The following is a 20,038-nucleotide window of genomic DNA, read 5'->3' on the forward strand; positions in this document are numbered from 1 at the left end:
ATCTGCAACCTTGTTAAGATGAAGCACTTGGACATAAACAGATTGGGTCTTCCTGAAGTCATTGGAATTAAATTGGTTTAAATCCAAGCACTTAAGCTTAATTGGGGTGAGGCTTTGGGTTGTACATCTGACAGCGCATATATTCGTGACAAGTGCCAAATTCGCTCTCTTGCTCTCTCTCCACCTTGCCATCGTTTTCATTGGGGATGAAAACTACGAGTTGCATCGGAATTGCCTTGAAGGGATGCTCTGGCATTGTCCGTGTGATTTTTCTGCTGCTCAGCTTCCCTAATAAATCATTTATATCAGGAGAAGAAGTGCAACAGGGCTAGTGAGAAAAACATGGTTGTTGTTGCTGCTGCTGTTGTTGTTTTGTCTCCATGTCAGAGAGCAAAAAAGCCAATAGTTTCCCCAGCCCAGTTTGTCACTTTAGCTCCAGTTAAATGCTGACCTATCTGAGATTTTTGAACTTTCTGTTGACATCTCTATGAACTTGCTCTCTGTAGCTTTGAGTCAGCTTGCTGGCCTCTGCTTAGATCCTTATGCTTCTTAAATCTTCAGTTCTGTTTCTTTCATCTATTTTGCCCCTTGATAAGACTGTAGAAGTTTTGGAATTGGTTAAGGAAGAAGAGAAAAGCTCATCCACTGCTGTTTTCTTAGCACAGATTTTTTTTAAAAGAGAGGAATGGGAAACAGATAGGGTGGTGGAATATCATCGGCCCCATAAGAATAGCTTTAGTACCATAGGCAGAATGGCTTGTTTACTCCTACAATTTATAACGTGTTTTATATGGGAACAAGAGCAATCGTGTCCTATTAGTGCCAAATTAGAGAAAACATTAGATCTGCATCTTTGTCCTTAAGTGCAGGGCTTTTAAATGCAAGTTGCCATGGTGAAGGTATTAATCTGGACTGGTTCCCTACCACAGGAAAGGAGTAGTGCCAACTTTTTGTTGCCTACTATGGTTCCAAATCACAGGACTCTATGCTGGCAGTTTCTACAAGGAAAATAACTCCCACAGGATTCAACTGGTCCCCCCCCCCATGGAAATTGCAGGCCCTGGGTCAGGTGAGCCGTCCAGATTGGAACTGAAGCAGGAAGCAAAAGCTGAAAACCCTCTAAACACCTGACCACCACCACCACTGCTTGGGTCTTGCTTCATGTTGGGGACCCTGCACTGGCAATTTGTGTTATAAAACAACAACCTGCACTTAAGGGCACATACATGGAACTTAAGTGCTACCTAGTTTGTGCCTCAGGATGCGGGTGACACTGTGGGTTAAACCACAGAGTCTAGGACTTGCTGATCAGAAGGTCGAATCCACGCGACGGGGTGAGCTCCCGTTGCTCAGTCCCTGCTCTTGCCAACCTAGCAGTTCAAAAGCACGTCAAAGTGCAAGTAGATAAATGTACCGCTCCAGCGGGAAGGTAAACAGTGTTTCCGTGCGCTGCTCTGGTTCACCAGAAGCAGCTTAGTCATGCTGGCCACATGACCCGGAAGCTGTACACCATCTCCCTCGGCCAATAAAGCGAGATGAGCATCGCAACTCCAGAGTCAGTCACGACCTAATGGTCTGGGGTCCCTTTACCTTTAGCTTGGGCCTTAGCTTCTTCCATTCCCCGCTTTCCTAGCCATCCAGTCCCCCTGCCTTCCCTTTCATTTCTTCAAAAAAATACCTGCTGGTGGCTTGGTAACAGAAGAAGCTCCCATCAACAGCTGGTGTAGAGATGGACATTGTTTTCTGAAATGCTAACCTGGCAGCTGGGCTCTGGTGCCCAGCAAACTGCTGCAACAGGTATTTGAGGACATAATGGAGATGCTGTTTAAAAGGGAAGTGGGTGACTTTAATGAGGGCTGTTTTTTTGGACTAATGCCAGGTTTATTAAAAAGCAGATCTGATATTTGCAGGGAGGAAGCGGTGGTTGCACTGGGCTCTTGAATATAAAAAACCCCCACAGAATTTGTTCAAAACATATTTCCTATGAAAAACTCCCTTTTTTCCATCAAAAGTCTCAAGATTTGTCAGCTTTTTGCCAGGATCCCTAAGGGACTGCCTATCCACTTTGAAATACCATCTGCTTCCACTGGGACTAAGGCGAGGGACTTTGAGATTTGCACCTTCAAATGTTGAAATGTGGAACCGAAAGAAACAATGGCTCTACGATGAATTCCAGTTTTGAAGTCTGCCTACACAAGAAACCAGAAAGTTTAAATTCTGTGGTCCAAAGGCAGACAAATCACTGATTTAATCTCTCTATGGTGGGAGTAGGCACTTGGTATACATAAAGTGGTCTTTCCCCATATTCTGGAGAACCATTCTTTATGTTTCCCTATGTTCTTCACTTGTGGTTAAACCAAGGTGCTTTAATTTCGCACCAGGTGAATATTAAGCCTCTTGGTTCCGTATGTGGCCCTGTGCCTTTAATTAAAGAAAAGGAAAAAGACAAGCGTATCAGTTGATGCTGAACCTGAGGCCACAGTAATAGCTTTTCCGTACTATTTGTCTCATTTAATATTCACAGGCCACAAGGCTCTGTCTGTCATTTGTGGTTAGGAGTCTACATTTCCCCCCCTTTTAGTTGGAGAGAGCACTTGTCCTTTTTGTTCTACTTTGACACCGACACCGTGTTTCGCTTTACTCTGAACACAAAAGCGTGAGCGCCCCGTGCTGTTTGTACATTGGTGTCACCTCCTCCACCTGAAATTAGCATTCCCCAGTGCCAGCCAGCATATTTATATGGAGCATAACGTCCTAACTTTGACAAGTTAGGAAACAAAAACCAGTGTACAATGAGCATGTCAATTGAGACTGATTATATTAATTGCTATTCAGGTCAGCGCTCAGATTAATTATTATGTTTGTGTAGCGTGTTTGTTAAGTGGTTGCCTGATTGCTGTTCAGAAGATTGATTACTTGTTACATTTACCTTGTGGCTTCTGCGGGGGAAACCGGTGCTTGCATTTCATCAGTTCAAAGCACACTGAGGTCAGGGAGGGCAAGTGGGAATTGCATGTTGATCTCTTGGTAGAAGCTTGTGCAGACCTGAAATGGCATCAAATGCTTTGTTGAGTTATATGCACCCTTTTGATCTTCCTTAGGGACATCCTGAAAGCATGTTTCAAGGATTTTCAAATCCTATATATATATACACACACACAGTTTTTAAAAATTAGATTCCTCTTTCGTCATTATTAGAGCTGAGCTGAAAATTCTCCAAAGAAATCTTTCTGAGAAGGTTACTGGGATTTTTCTTATTTTCTATCTCTGCGCGCGCGCACACACACACACACACACATGGTAAAAAAAGGGCCATTTTGCAGACCACTCTTCTTCCTTTACCTTTGTGTTGGAGCAGCCACTTCCCCTTGGAATGCCCCAGAATGATAGTATCCATGGCACCATGGGATATGCAAAAAGGTACCTAGACTGCCAACGCAGCTAACACTGTTCACTTGCAGTAGCACCAAAAACAGAAGTGGGGAAGCTGTGCTCCTGCCACTGCTGTTGGCAAGATTCATCCTGGTTAAACTGTTGGAGATTTTCTTCTTTCCTTGGGATAATTCAATGAAAATTTCCTTGCAATTTCTCTGCCAACAAATAGGGCAGGGGAATTTTGATGTACCAGGTCATGGGGGAAATGAAAGTGCACCCTCTTTGAATTCTGTAGTTTTACAAATGAAGGCATAAGAGCAACCATCTGTTCCTTAACAGGTCTTAAAAGTAGGTAAATACGACCTCAGATGAACAACAACACATGACATATTACACTGTGTCATGCAGAACATGCGTATAAAAATAAAATTCCTAGTTACGTCTGTGGGCCTGCATGACCTTGTACCTTGTTACACCAGTAAATCCTCTTCATTTATACAAATTCCAATTCAAAACTGAAGTATTTCCTTATGTTAAGAAAAAAATTAAGGAATGCATATTCTCCCTCTTTGTACTTTGATCCGAGCTATTTGGTCTCACATTTCCATAAAGGTAGTTGTCACCCTGGAGAAAGATAGTATCATATAATTTAGTAAAGGGCATACTTGGGGGGGGTGGTTACAAAATACTTAGGGATTTAGGGACAAGAGGCTCTGTGATTAGAGCAAAGTGTGGAAGAGAACTTGGTTTTATTATCATGGAACATATATGAAATATGCTTGGTGACTGGTAAAAAAGAGTTGTCGGTGAGCATATAAAAATAATGCAAATAGTTGTAGTGGTAGTTATGAAGATAGTTGGACAGTTGTTTCAAATATCAAAAGTGTTTGGCTATAAATATACATTTACTAAACATGTGTCAGAGTGTTAAATGGCACCTGGTTTTGGGAGGCAATACCATAATTGGATGAATTATATTGGGACTTAGTCCAATGTTGATTTAGTTTAATTGGATTGAGAGGCTATTCCAAACTAAGTGAAATCTTTAATAGTAGCAGAAAATAGTGTGGTGTCCCAAGTGGAAACATCCACAAGTTCTGTTTATAAGGAGATGACTGATGAAATTTTTAGAGTTGGCAGAAATGGATAAATTAACTGATTTGATTAATAGGCAGAAAGGTAGTTCTCAGAATTTAACGCATTCCTGAGAGATGGGCATGCTATTTACTGTGTCACAAATGAGAAAGTGTCCTCAAGGGCTAGAGCCCCAGTCCAGGGAGGTATAAACCTGCTGCCCAAAGCACTCAAGAAGGAAAGCAGGGGTGGTGATGTAACACAGCTCAAAACAGCTGGCGTCAAGCACAGGGAATCGGAATCAGCCTAGCGATGCAACGCCATAGATGTGCAAACCAGCTACCCTCCTTATACACTTCACAGATCCCACAGCACACATACTTTTAATGTAGGTGGAGGTCTGCTTTAGTTAAGCTTTGTTTTAGTCAGGGTTTAAAAAGGGAAGCTTTTGTAGGGGGATTTTTGCAAGAAATGTCTGCTGTTCAAATGGATCATACTCCAGAAATGCAATATGTTTTTAATATCACACGCTTGGGTGGAAGTGAGGAGTAAGTTCAAGCTAATAAAATTCTTCTCATTGTCTTCCTGGAATTCCTCCTTTTGCATCAGGGGGTTATACACACAGGGGAAGACATGAGCCTTCATCCTATCCCAATACCTTGGAGAAAAGATTCATAAGTAGGCTGAAATCCTATGTGCCTGTGTGGTGGTTTTTTGATATATTTTTTAAAAAAAGAAATAAATACATAAAATGGATTAGAGATGGGCATGCTATTTACTGTGTCACAAATGAGAAAGTACATCACTGAGAGTTTAGTTACAAAGTTATGAAAGTTCCTAAATTATTAATATAGGAACACGGGGATGGCTGGTGAGAGCCATGTGACTGAGTTGAGGCAACCAACTCAAACCTCTTCACAGGCTGGGTTTCTCAGGTGGACAATAGGCTGGATTACTTATTTCCTCCCAAGATAAGGGAAATGACATCGCTAAGCCTGGCAGGGCAGCCCACTCTATGGCAGGGGTAGGCAACGTAAGGCCCATGGGCCACAAGCAGCCCACGGGGGTCGTTTAACCAGCCCACAAGCCACCCCTGAACCAAGCCACCCGCTCGGTGAGTCCCCGCGTGCTGCACTAAACCGGCTCTATCCATCATATTCAGTTAAAAGGCCTCAGCAAACATCCAGCAATGCAGCAAGCCAGCCTCAACCCCCTGATCCAACAACTCTTCCCAGAAGACTTTTGTTTAACACCGACTGTGTTTAGTGTGTTTGACCGTGTTACATTATACCACACGTTTTTCATTGTCTTACAGGCATCCATTATTATTATTATTATTATTATTATTATTATTATTATTATTATTTTGCAATATTAAAACTTTATTTTTCAAAACTAGAAATAGAAATTTTACTCGGATCTGACAAATCTCGCCAGCACGGAGGCACTCCTGGGAGGTAATCATGACAACGGACATGCTTCAACTGCTTGAAACAGATTACTCATTTTCACCAAAAAGATGCAAGTCCCTGCATAGAGCAAATCAATTCCTTGCAGTGACAGCCTATTTGTTCTGAAAGCAGAAAGACGGTCCCCTCAGACTCTGAACCAGCTGGCGTTAAACCCTTGTGCCTTTTCTCTGGGTTGCACACATTACATAATGCACAGGCCTAGTTTTTTTCTACTCTGTCTCACTCTTTCAGAGCACGGACCTGAGAGGTAGTTTGAGTTTTTTCATGCTGGAGAAACATTATGGCCATGACTGTTATTGTCGGTTGGCTGGTTCTTGCTTAACTGGAAAGACATAAATCTTCTTTAGAACGCTAGCTGTTGTACACACTCCCTTTCACGCTCTCCCCTTCAGCCCGCCCATGCTATTAGCTTTGGACATACTGAAATGATCTTGGTCTAGCATCAAAGACCTCAAGAAGTAATGATGACAGGGGATCTAAACTCATTAAAATCTATATGGGAGTTGGATCTACACTCTTAAATTGGTAACGCAAACTCGAGGAACCTTTTAAATCAGTGTCGGCTAAACTGAGAGAAAATAGTTTCAAAACAATTCACACAATTCACAACCAATAAATGCCACAGGTTAATAATATCTCCTTCCAGTCCTTTATGTTGGAGTGCATTACAAACAATTCGTTTCATATTTCCATATGTGATGGGGTTGCAAACCTGTACAATTAATTTTAGAAAACTGTCTTTGAAGAAGTTCCTCCTATTACAGGACAGGCGATTCAACCTGGTCTGAGGCTAGCTTTCTTAAATCTGGTTATAAGATGACAACAACAACAAATTAATTCAGTTTATATTCTGCCCAATACCCGCAGGTTTCAGGGTGGTTCACAACATAAAATCACAAGATAAAAACACAAGATACATAATAAAAATAAGAACAAGAACAACCCAATAATCCCCCTTTTCCACAACACATTTTAAAAGGACATTGGGTGAAGGCCTGGTTAAAGAGGAATGTCTTTACCTGGCATCGAAAGGTGTATAATGAAGGTGCCAGCCAAACTTCCCTGGGGAGAGCATTCCACAAATGGGGAGCCACTGTAGAAAAGGCCTGTTCTCATGTCGCCACCTTCTGGACCTCTCGTGGAGGAAGCATACAAAGAAGAGCTCAGAAGGTTATCTAAGGGTCCATGTAGATTCCTATGGAGACAGGCAGTCCATGAGGTATTGCGATCCTGAGCCAAAATCATTATTTAAGGACTTACTAATCTTTTTCATGTCTGCAGCAAGAAATACAATAACACAATGTAGGAAAACAGCTAATAACTCTAGAGGCATGGTGAGATAGAGTAGCCCTAATGGAAAAACAAATAAGCATCTTAGAGAGTGCTCAGGAACACAAAGACCAAAGATGAATTTGAAACTGGATGGCACACGTTTATTCAGTACACAGGAAAGGACAATGTTGTCAACTCACCACGAGCTTCCCATGGCTCACCCTTGGACGATCTGTATTATTTATCTGTATTATTTACATGTCTATGCATGGAATGTTTCTTTTGTGGGGGTGGAAGTATATGGGGACTGTTTGTTTAAAGTATTTTTAGAAACTGAAAATATAAAGTTAAGAAACCAGGGGGAGAGAAGTAATGTGTAGTCAGCCTCCCTAAGGAAACCTGTGATTTACTGCATCCTCAGTGTCCGGCTGTTCTATAACGTGAAAGGCTTTGTGCCTTCATATGCTGCAGAGTGTATGATTTTGGCCCATCAAGTCAGTGTTCAAAACTGCTCAAAGGCTGTGAGGGAAAACTGAACTCTCTTGTGGGGAGCCTGTACTCTTCCTCACCGGATATTGTGCCTCTGTGGCATTGGATCTACTCTGCGGCAGGAAGCTATGGGCCACAGAAACTTAACAGGAAGGCTGGCTGCAGTCTTCCCTTCCAAGCCTTTTCTCTTCAAACAGTTTTTGAAAAAGAACTTGGTCCATGCAGGTCAGCAGCTGTGTTCGCACTTGGTTGGATTGTTCCTGCTGTGTCAAGGACATGATTTGCTAGACCTTTGCTAGTCTTTACACATATTTGGCCTTATAGGTTTTGATAAGTAGAAGCGTAGGGCTTAGTACAAAGCGTACGGGTGAATGATAAAGGAAGACAAATGTCAAGCAGAATTGTCACCAAGTCTTTAAAATTTAATCAGCTTCTTTGAGTTCTTCACACCCTCCTTTTTTGTGCTCCATGCCATTATCAGCTCTCTATTTTAGTCTTTAGTGAGGCTGCCCACAATTATCACTATTATGTGTCAGAGACAGTTCTCTTCTCCCCACCCAGACAACTGGCTGTGCCCTGAAAGCACCTTTAGTTTGGGTCACAGGTGGGCAACTTGCAGGCCAGAAGCTTTGCATGGGATGCCTGACATCTCCTGGTGCTGCTCCATTCTTCCAACCTTAGCAGAGTTCTTACCTTTGTTTCCCCACCCACCCCACACATTATGTGCTGTGTTCTTCTAGTCTTAGAAGTAAAGTTTGAGACTCAAGCACATAGATTCTGCAAAGTTCTGCCTGTATAAGTATTCGTGCACCAGTGGCCAATTGCCTGATGATATGCCACACTGCTATGGCACTTCTGAATGCAGGCAAAGCAGCATGTTTCTGTTTCATATGAAGCCCTGCATTCACACCAGGGACACAATTTCACTTTTCCAGGCCATTCCCTTGAAAGCTAGGTCCAAGGTCTATAAAGCATTTATGCTCATCATTTATTGGGCTGGCTAAGAGGATATGCATCTTTCCCCTCCATTTTCTAATTCCATGCTGAAGTAGTAAAACGAGTGGGATTGCATTCTATATTTCAAAATTTGCCATCCCTAATTCTAACACATCCCCAAACCAGAGAAAATATTTGCATGTGTCCATACATGCACTCCTGTATTTCAGATGCTATTCTGCCTAAGTGTCCCTTCTTTTTAAACATTTCATCAGCAAATTGTGCTGATAGCCATAATCTACTGCAAGCCTTTCTGGCAGTTGAGGATCCCAAACCATAGTTTTCCATCTTTGGAGAAAACATCAAAATCCTGCTTGCGGCAAAACTGTGAATGGAAGTTTCTCATCTTCACCACTCCCTAGAAGTGGGAAAGGAATCATACAACCTTGAGGCAGCTAATATTTCAAACAGTCAACCATCTGAATCCAGCCACTGCCTTGCCACACAAGAATGCTGTGTCTGGATTTATCAAAATGCTACATAGTATAGTTTCATTGCTTGACTTGCTGGCCATAAGTAGCCCTGTCTGTACAGTGGACACTCGGGTTGCAAACATGATCTGTGCAGGATGCACGTTCTCAACCCACAATGTTCGCAACCCACATCTGCGCACACGCGGGCTGCGATTCGGCACTTCTGCGCATGCGCAAAGCGCGACCGCCAAAAACAGGAAGTAACCCATTCTGGTACTTCTGGGTTTCTGCGGTCCGAAACCCAAAAAACACAACCTGAAGCGGCTGTAACCCGAGGTATGACTGTATTGTAGTTTAATGGCACGTGACAAAGAGTAGGTGGAGCAGCAAACATAATTGAAGAAACTGGGGACATCATTCAAGAAGGTGCCAACAAAAGCCCAGTGACACCTAAAATAAATTGCCTGCATTTTAAAAATAGAAGAAATGTGTCTGGGGCATCTCTGAACAGTCTCATCAACAGAGGGAGTACCTTTATCACCTGCTGCTGTGTAGACAAAAAAAAAAAAGTGTGGGGTGAAAGGATTATTAGTGAACCTTGTCATTCTGAAGTCCAGCTACTGGAACAGTTCCTAGGAGGTGTTGGCAGAAAACACATACAACAGCTCCTTCTTGTTTGCTGTTATCAAAACTGGGCAGGAAATTTGCAGAGAGAAAGAAATATTTATGCATCATGCCAATAGCCCTGCTTTTCCCAGAGCGATTACATATAAATTCAGAATGAAGCAGATTTCACGCACCTGGTTCCAGCAATGGTGAATTCATTTTCAAAATGGCCAAGTACTAGCCTTCACCAAACTGGGAGCATCCTGTTGTTGTGGACTACGTCTCCCATCATCCATGATCATTGGGACATGGTGGCTGGGGCTATTGGGAATTGTAGTCCCAAACATCTGGAGGCCACTATGTTGGAGAAGGCTGGCAAATATTTATACAGGGCAATCCTGTGTGTGTCTGACTCCATGGTAAGTATTATAGTCACAGACTATGGTGTTTTTTTAGCTCACTGATCACATTATTCTTTCGAAGGCTCACCCCCTTCATCATATCTGTTACTTCTGCTGCTGCAGATCACTGCCTTGTGATGGAAGTGGTAATGGAACATGACATATTGTAACTCTTTACTTTCCCTGGACGGGCCAGAAGAAGGATGGGCACCTGGGGCTAGGCACGTCAACTGCTTTTGCAGTGGATCAAAGCGTATTAGAATGCAGTCCGTCACTTTGCTTCAACTTCACCTTTACAAATCGTCTGAGCACCTCAGCTCCATGTGTCAGGAAGCAAATCACATAGCCTCAACTCAGCCAGTCTCATTGGGGTCACCTGTCATGTATCAACATTAGGCAGATCCTACGGCGATCTGTTGGGAGCTCCAACGTGTCACTTTGTTCTAGGAATAGCATTATAAATATTTGTGTCCACTGTAAACCAACGTTTAACATGGCACTGGACGGCCAAGCAACAGCAGCAGCAACAACACTATAAAAACGGCCTTGCTATTAGGCCACTTCGTTCCGCTTTCTGCTTCCAAGAGCAACCAGCTGTAGAAGCTCACAGGCTTTATCCTCAACATCTACTGCTTATCAAAAAAATAAAATCAGGTGATGCGACGAGCCTGTGTCTGGATGGTCCTCAGACTGTGGTGGGACTCAGATTATGGAATGATCTGCCGTGCAAAACATTCCTACACGAAGATATATATTTTAGAACAGGGAGAAGGCACAGCTTGAACTTTTTTCCCTGACCCTCCAGCATTCTGACAACTCATCTTCTGTTTGTGGGAATGGGATCTTGGAGGCACAATGCCTCTGAACCTGTAGCTGTCATGGCTAATAGATTGGTAGACCTGTTCTCCATCAATTTGCCCAATATTTTTTAAAGCCAGTAAGAACATTAAAATGGGAATTGAGATTCAGCTTTTTTAAAAGAGTCATTAAAAACATGGATGGGGCGGGGATGTGCTTGTAAGCCACTGGGCACCCCAGTTTCTCCAAAGTGTAAGTGGCAGTCCTTGGGGTCTCACATTTCAGCGGTGTCCTATGTGGTGGCAAAATTGTGTGTCCCCCGCCTCTCGACTTCCATTCTACAAGATAGTTGCTGAACCCCCTGTGTGCCCAGTGTGACTAAACCAATGGTGCTCCCCTAAAGCTGCCTCTGTTTGTGCAAACCTGGAGAGAGTTTCTAAGCACGTTCTATTGAATACACTTAAAAATCTTCCCATAATTGTAAGACAGGGAGGTTTCTAAGCGTGTTCAACTGAACCCCTAGAACCCCTCTTCAGATCCTCAGATTAGTTGCACGAAGATCTGAAGAGCCCCACCACCACCACCTAACGGGGGCACAGTGTAGCAGGGCTTGCATATGTGCCCTGCACCCCAGCAGATTTGTATCCATTGCATGTTGAGGAGAATGCCTGCATAGGGTTTGAAACATCATCATACATAAGCAGCTTATTTTCTTTTTTTGTTTCGTTTTGCATATTTCTCTGTTAAGTTTGACTGTACTCTCCAGAGAAAGTTTTCAGTGGTGCAGTTCTTTCGACTGTTGGTCCAAAGGTTTTCTTCATGCTTTCATACATTTTGCGAGCATTGCAGCAAGTTGAATGCTCTGACACAGCTTTAGCTAATAGTCATTGGCACATTGTCTGGCAATCAGCTGGGCATCTGCAGGAGCTGGCTTCAGGCACCAGGCCTGTTGGCAGACCAACTCTGTGTTATAAAGATGTCTGCAAATGTGACATGAAGCCTGGCAACATTAACCCCGCCGTGTGGGAAGCTGTTGCAGACAACTGAAGTGCCTGGAGACAGGTTGTGTATTCACTGCGGCGACCAGAAGAGAAATGTCTACTGGGAATAGCACAGAGAGAAGAACACCATGGTGCATCTGCACCAGCAAAACTAGACACCTTCATCTGCCCTGCCTGCACTGAAACATATCTCCCCCATATCGGTCTCTACAGCCACAGCAGGTGCTGTGACTCTCCAATGCTTTGACTTTATCCGCAATGGCACACTCTTCCACTGTCTCTCAAGACAGACGGATTTTATACCCAATTTGTTGAGGGGGGTGTTTTTGCACATTTTCTGAAACAGTAAATAGCATCTGCAGCTTGAGGGCTTAAGTACATGTTCATGTTGTGTAGTGGAAGCAACATCAGAGGGTTGGTTTTTTTAAAGTTTTGTGTGTGGCAATGAGGTCCTCAGTGTGTAGGGAGGAATGGCTTACCCTTCCTTGGGGGAAAATGTGTTTCCAGTGGCAAATGGGTGCCAAAGGGAGTCCAAGGTCTGTTCTTTTTCTTTAATATCTCTTGTTATTTATAGCATGCATGCCACGGTTATGCCGGAAGAAGCTCAGGGTGACTCACTCCCTCTTTAATCCCCACAACAACCCTTTGAGGTAGATTAGTTTGAGTGACAGCAGCAAGCCACTAAGCTTCATAGTGGAATAGGGAATAGAAGCCAATCCAACAGCTATATTCACTGCTACTTTGTTAACAGTAGCTTAGAAGCTTATTAATTCCTGTGTTTCATAACTGTAAAATAAATGGCTGGTATTTTCAGGCTTTCGACCTAATTAATTTAAGTCACTTTCGAAGCAAGCAACTGCTGTTCTTTTTCTTTCTTTTTTTCTCAAGAAAAGTGTAAAAAGGGCCAGTGTGCATGTGGTGCTAATGTCAAGACAATAAGTGTCCGTATGATGATTGGGGGGGGGGGGGAATGTGTTAAGGAAAGCAATGTGCGGAGAATTTCATTTTAAAAACTAGTTGTCTGTGTATGGCCTTGGCGAGTATCATTTACAGGTGCACCTCTGGCCAAGAAGGAGAGTCCTTAGAGGAGAAAGTATTGATCTGCATTGCCCTCCACTCTGGTGAACCTAGTAATGTATTGTATTCTGCGCTCTTACAGTGGATAGAAGCCAGTTGCTGCTATGTTCTTTTACTTGTCAGTCGTAATGGGTGAATCATTCTCCTTCCTTATCTTGGGTTGCATCTGACTTACTTATGTATGTGGGAATTTTTCATAATTTAAAAGTCAGGAAGGCGGATTATTTGCATGTGCCTCAGTGCACATGCCATAGCTCCCAATGCTGGAGTTTCATTGTTGAAGTGAATGGAAAGGGGAGTAGCTCCATGCTCACAAGTGTAGCCCCTGGGTAAGAGCCAGGGTCTCAAATCTGAGCCCCTGCAGGGACTCTTCATGGGCAGCTTCAGAAAGAGAGAACAAAAATTTAAGAACCACTTTTGGACTTCTGAATTGGAAAAAAGATGGGTGTCTGGTGCCTGAGAAGAATTATGCCTGGCAGAATGATAAGCAGCGATAGAATAGGATATAGCTAGATATTATCCTGTAGTGCATGTTCTGATTAATTTGAAGGATGTGTACAATTGGCAGGTGGTGAATTGGATTTTTCTTTTCTTTTTTGGTTAACTTAGCTGTTTCTTTTTTTGACTTCTAGAAGTCCTCTATCTTGGGTGATGAGGACATGCACAGACAGGTGGTAGGTGGATGATGAGGGGCTCTGTATGGGAGACAGGGTAGAAAGGGCACCCCTTCCCCTCCCCGCCTTCCTCCCCCCCAACCCATGGACAAGGGACTAGAGGTAGCGGCGGTGCTGAGAGGACAGGAAGGCCCCGGTGATGGCAGGGTCGGCTTAAGCAAGGAGGGGCAAGTGCTCGCCAGCTGGCTCTAGCCCGGCAAGAGGTGGAAAAGGAGAAGAAGCAGCACCGTCGCTTCCACTGCGGCCACCCCAGACTCACCTCCCTGGACACCGACGGGGAGAATGACAGAGCTCCAGTCCGAGCTGCCACTGTGGAGATGGCCGACATGTCAGTCTGTCCGTCCGCCGGTTGGGGCAACACAAAATGTTAGGGGTACGCATACCCCTGCGTCCCCCCAAGAAAAAAAGCACTGAGAAAGCCCCACCCCCGGGTGGGAGGCTGGGGGGGGGACAGAAGTTCCCAGGTGAGACCTGGGAAGGTCGACTTTTTGTATATGCATAAAGAATATGATACAATTTTGATAGAGGGTTTCTATATCTATTCCCCCCCCCTTCTATCTATTGCCTTTTTTTGTTTTTTCTCGCTCTTATTTTGGCTTTTCTGTATCTTTTTCGTTTTTGGATGAGTTTGGCTTTTATTGTCTCTTATGTTGAAAACTTTGAATAAAAATACTTAACAGGGAGAAAGAGAGAGAAGCACCTGTGAGTGCATAACATTGTTTTCCGTTCCATGGCCAGCAGGAATACCTGCCTCTTTTGATGGGAGCCACTAGCCAGTAGCTGCCAGGTGCCTATCCTGTGGTGTACCGGTATATCTTCATCGCATTCACTGTACACACACAGCACGAACATTCGTTCAGAGCAGGTGTGGAGGACGTAAGGCAGCCTGAGGACCAAATGCAGCCTCTCTTTTTGGTTCTTATGAGTTTCCCAGACTAGGCTCTCTCCCAAGCTATACCCTTCAATGGCCCTGCTCCACACTCGTGCTTTTGCCAGCTGGAATATGTCTTTTAACTGTGATAAAGTCTCTTATTTGCCATGGGGGGGGGGGAGAGAGAGGGAGAGAGGGAGGGAGAGAGAGAGAGAGAGAGGGAATATGAAGAAACACCTGATTTTTGCCTAGCCCTAATTCAGAAGAATACTCAGGAACACACAACCTTGCGTTCAGTTTAGAGCCCTCACCCCTATATAAACTTGCAGAGATTGTAAAACCATATAATATTGCTGTTCTTAATTAGAAATATATGTAAAAGATACGTATATTTATAGGGCTGAGAGCTGTCAGGATTAATTTAGAAACCTTCCAGTGCTGGGCATTTCTAAAAGGTTCGTACTAGGAGGCTTGAGATCAATATTGTGATAATTTCAGCTTTGATTTTTTTTATATATAATAACATACTTCTAGCCTTTCTATCTGTCGAGCAAAGGCCAACTAGTGTGTCAATAGCACCTGGAAATGAAACATCAGTTAAAATGGTGTTATATCTCTTTTAAGAGTCCATCATGGTCGGTTGGGAGCAGTGAGTTTGAAGAAGCTTGTAATAAGAATATAAGCAGAGCAGTTCAAATGCTGCTTAAACCAACAGAGTTTCTGTTGGGGCCAAGGGTTTTTCTTCTTCTTTTGTTCAAAATGATTTCAACTTCTCTCTCTTTGTAGATTGAAACTGTAACTTTTCTTTTTAGAAACAATCTGTTCTGTAACCCTACACACACATACAAATCCTGAACCATCCATCACATGTGCTAAGGAACCATTCATTTACCTTACGGCACAAACAGCATTTCTATTCCTGTTTCCAGCGAAATCCCACACAGCATTCCACACTTCGTTGTGATTCATCAAAAGAATATTTATTTTGGCCTGAAGACAAACCAAATGAAGGCAAAGTCATTTAATACCCCCAAATGCTCACAAAAAACCCATGTGTAGCTGTTACGATATCCAGGGCCACATATCAGCTACCTCACTTGGTGTTGGGGTAAGTATGGATGTTCCTAACACAACACACTATGTATTGATTCAAATCCCTATTCAAACACTTCATTGTTAGAGATGAGGTCCAAGGATTTGTATCTGCATAAATGCCTCCTAATTCTTCCACAGCTGGCTTAAGCCCACCAGACTGTTCTTCTGAGTGGTAGTGAGTTACCGGTATGTGTAAAGACCAAAAATTGTGAGAGGAGGTTAACCTCTCTCAGGCGGTACTCAAACAGGCTTTCCCCTCAACATATTGTCTTGAAGACTCTAGCTTTAAGTTTTATAGTGTTCTGTCTGTCTGAAAGTCCAGTAGAGTTTCAGTAGCTTATATGCAGATGAGGCAATGTCTGTGCTCCTCTCCAGCACCTGAGACTCTCAAAAAGTGGACTCATTGGGCCTCCTCAACTCACAGTCCAGAATCATAGATTACTGAGCAGTCTCTCAGCATGGTAGGGACTAGAGCTATGGCAATATACGGTAATTTATGTAGATTAGGGTTTGGGGAAAGGACCCAGATGCCACACTGGATCTTAAGGGTCCCCATCCCCTGCAGGCTACTTCTACAGGCGGACGAGGGCAGTGTGACAGAAAAAGGCACCAAATTCAGACAGCCCCAAACCATAGCTCAAAGCCTCCACGACTGATATAATGTCAAGTGCAGGAAAAGATGGGCATGGTTTGCCCAAAACAGCCCTGTGAGTTTATTATGCCTGCAGACTAGAGGTTTGCCATCACTGATATATATTTCTGCCCCACATTTCGCTGCAACAGTTAAAATATGCAGTATCATATAAAACAATGAAAACGTGTGCAGAAAATTACAACCCTACACAAATCTGGAGTCCTTAAGGCAGTTGGATGGCTCCATGTGCGCCTCCTTCTTGCAGCTCCTGCATCCAAGCTGGTGCCAAATGTATTGCTCTGCTTTCCTTAGGACCACATCAGCGAGGCCAAGAGCGGGGTCTTGTTATCTGGGCAGCCCAGAACCTTCATACACACTGCCCAGGCTTGTGTCCCATTGAGGTCACTTCAGTGCTGGTAATGCAGCAATTTGACTTCACTCCCAGAGGTACTCTCCATTGTGTCTCAAGACAGATGACTGCCAACAACAGATCAAGGAACCACTACTCCCCACTGAGGCCTTTACCTTTATGTTCTCTTGCTCCCTCCCTCCATCTCTGCTTCTCTCTTCTGCTCTCTTCCTCCTACTTTCCCAGCTACCTGACCAGTTCTCAGGGGCTCCATCCTATAAGGCATTCATCTCTTTTAGAGGGGGGTTATCAGCCCAGGATTGTACAGGCTCATAGGCACCCCAGGGTTCTCTAAGGCAGGAAATTTGACAATAAACATGATCAAATACAATAAAGCCGAGTGCTGAGTTCTGTGGCAATAAGGCAGTCTTGTTATTTCGACTGAGGAGGGAAACCACCCTATTTTTGCATAACATCAGCAATTCTAATTGTGGTGCTTGACATTCAGGGCTAATCCACCAGTTCGAAAGCTTATTAACAATGGCAGTGAGAACATTGGTAGCAATAGGGGAGGTCAGAAATCGTCTGGGGTAATGCTTGTTAAAAAATCAGAGATAAAATTATGGGTAGAGTTGGAATGAGGGCTTGGCATGAAATCCACAGGTACAGAATCAATAATATTCCAGAGAACAATGAATCTTGCCTACAGATGCAGATAGTCCCAGCAGCAGAGCTCCCTCAGCAGATAAAGAAGCCCTTTATATATTTTTAAAACCCTTCTTTTATTTCTTCCCCGGTTGTGTGGATTCTCTTCCCCATGGAATCAGAAATAGAATTAGCAGCTGAAAATAATAAATGCCAGCCACAAAGTAAGAAGGAAGAAGCTGTTTAGATTTTGCTCCTAGCTCAAAAACAAAGAGATGGTGGTCAAATTAGCTCTGTTATCGACTATGCTTTAGTTTTCCTCTTTGAGACCGAGGGAAAATAATATTTTGCTACCTTTACAAACTGAGCTAAATACATACAGATGAACAGCTGAATTGGCAGAAAGCATTAATCTCCGTATAGGTACCAGGTCGCTAGAACAAACAATAGCGGAGTGCTGTTGCCTTTGTGCCAGTTGTGAGGTTCTCAGAGCCAAATTGTACATTTGGCAGTTATTTACATAATGTTAACCCAGCACCGGCTTTTCTACCCAAAAGCACCCTTGCAAAGTGATATGCAAGGGGAAATAGGAGTTTAAGCAGTTCCCTCTCCATAATGGGTGCAGCAGCAAGGATGCCTCTCTGTCTCTCCCACTCATTGGTGCTGCCTTGAGCTGAAGATTGGGGGTGCGCCACGCGCCTATGACGTCTGGAGGAGGCCTTGCCCAGCGCCACGCAGCTTCAATGGCTACTTTGATCCATTAAAACAGGAGTAGTCAATATGGTGTCCACTTTCTGTTATTGGACTCCGAATTAGCCTCACATCAGTCCCAGCCAGCGTGGGCAATGGTCAGGGATAGTAGGGGAGTAAACCAGATTGATGGATAGTCACAGGAATTGGTTTAGTTGCTGAAGTCAGGGATCCTGGTAGCAACGTATGCAATCTTTCAACAGTAATGTCAAACTTTTAACACTGTAATGTGCTATATAGATAATGAACTAATAACTTCATTTCCCATGGCCAAGAAAGGGACCCATATGATGGGGAAGGGGAAGAGCTATTTATTTCATATTCTCATCCCTGTGATGTCTTTGTGAGGCTGAGGAAAACGTTCTTTCATTATTTATTCAGCAATTCAGCTTATGAACTAGATGTATTCCACTGAGGATAGCCTGTGGAGAATTTTGGAACAGGTCAGTCTAGGTGGCACTATCATATTATGGCAATAATTATAATTGCTTTCTGGACCACATTTCAACTATTGTTTAAATCCAGGCCCTGTGTGTGTGTGTGTGTGTGTGTGTGTGTGTGTATTCACATCAGTTTTGACAAAAAGAGAGAGAGAATATTTCACTGTTGCTACAACATTCCAAGCAGCCTTTAAAAAAAATTCTCACTGTATAATCAAGAACCATCCCCAGGAAAATTTAGTAAATTAGGGTTGACATTGGTCTGTCACAAGCAAACATTAATGAACACCATGGAGGATTGCTTGTCTCTCTGTTCATTGTCTTTCTGTAATTTATATCCAATATCCCAGAGATTATGCAGAATATATATGTGTGTATTTGTTGTAGCTGCACAATTGGACAAGCCAAATAGGATTTTATAAATTGGTGGAAGTAAGAAGTGGAAAATAAATGTGTACCGTATGCTTCCTTGGGATGAATATTTGAACCATGATAATATGTGGTTTCTCAAATGGCATAAGGTTTTCCTCCAGTGCTCCGAGTTGATTGGTCTCGCTGAATACAAATGCTTCCAGATGACTGTATAGTGTTATTGCCAGCTGATATGATGCATTCTGACATGTCATAATCTGCTTCATGACAACACGGATGCCTCACTGAGCAAACCTTAAAACCCAAAAATTATATTTATGTAAAGCGATATAAGGAACCTATCAAACTTTCACTATATCCATGATTCATTCTTTCTTTCTTTCTTTCTTTCTTTAAAAAGGGAGGAAAATACTTGTTGCAAGAGGGAGAGAGAACCTGTGGCCCTGCAGATGCCATTGGACTCTTAACTCCCATAAGCCCTAGCCAGCATGGCCAGTTGTCAAGTTGTCAGAGTGATGGGAAATGTGGTACAACCACATCTGGAGGAGCCTGTGGTCCCTGCATTCATCCCCAACCTATACAGACCAGTTTGATTTGAGATGGCCACCATTGTGACTCTAGCACACTATGAAAAATGCAGTATTTAAATAGCTAAAATAAGTTTCTGTTGAATCAACCTCCCTTGAAGCCAGGTTAGTTAACAAACCAATAACAATGGATGCAAACAACGTGTCAAAATGTGCCTGCCCTTGGTGGAGGTCAGCTGTTCATTTCTGGCTGAGCAGCTGTCTTCTTGGTGCACGTATTGCAATCAGGAAGCACACCCAGATCAGATCACACCCAGAAAAGCACACCGCATTTCTGCTCACGCTGTGTCCTCCAAGTTTGGGTAGCTTTGCACATCTCAGAGAGTGCATTGTAAGTCACATGCATTCAGTAAGAGCTCCAGAAAAGTAGGCTGTTAGCATTGCTTTTGCCCCACATCCATTAAAAATATTAGGACTGCGCCACCCTCTGCTGTGTATAACTGTGAACATCACTGTTCTTTACAAAATTTGCAATGCAATGCATTTTGCTGTTCACACTTGGTACCCTGGATTCACATATAGAAGAAGAGAGCTGAAAAGGTCCCATGGAGCTTCTGTTGCCACATTGCCCTGGCGATCCCAGAGGAAAAGATTTAGGAGTAATACTATGGACTGTAGCAGGGGCAGAGGGCTGAAAAGAATCCATG

General features: G+C 43.3%; 2 protein-coding genes across 15 annotated transcripts in view; one reads left to right on the top strand and one right to left on the bottom strand.

Annotated features, from left to right (window-relative positions):
• Window positions 1–20,038, top strand: part of NTNG1 (netrin G1) — a 218,905-nt gene that overhangs the window by 52,346 nt on the left and 146,521 nt on the right. The gene's annotated exons all lie outside the window — the stretch shown is intronic.
• The window catches only part of LOC307218873 (uncharacterized protein), a 69,778-nt gene that overhangs the window by 15,889 nt on the left and 33,851 nt on the right, over window positions 1–20,038 (bottom strand). For 3 of the 4 annotated variants that reach the window (XM_079981822.1, XM_079981821.1, XM_079981820.1), the window contains exon 3: window positions 2,930–3,045. In XM_079981822.1, coding sequence (XP_079837948.1) covers window positions 2,930–3,045 — 116 coding nt within the window. Of the gene's footprint in view, window positions 1–2,929; window positions 3,046–3,940; window positions 4,000–20,038 lie in introns of those variants that run through there. The other variant, XR_013840056.1, reaches the window with a different exon arrangement.

The sequence above is a fragment of the Podarcis cretensis genome (genome assembly GCF_951804945.1).
Source record: "Podarcis cretensis genome assembly, chromosome: 6".
NCBI lineage: Eukaryota > Metazoa > Chordata > Lepidosauria > Squamata > Lacertidae > Podarcis > Podarcis cretensis.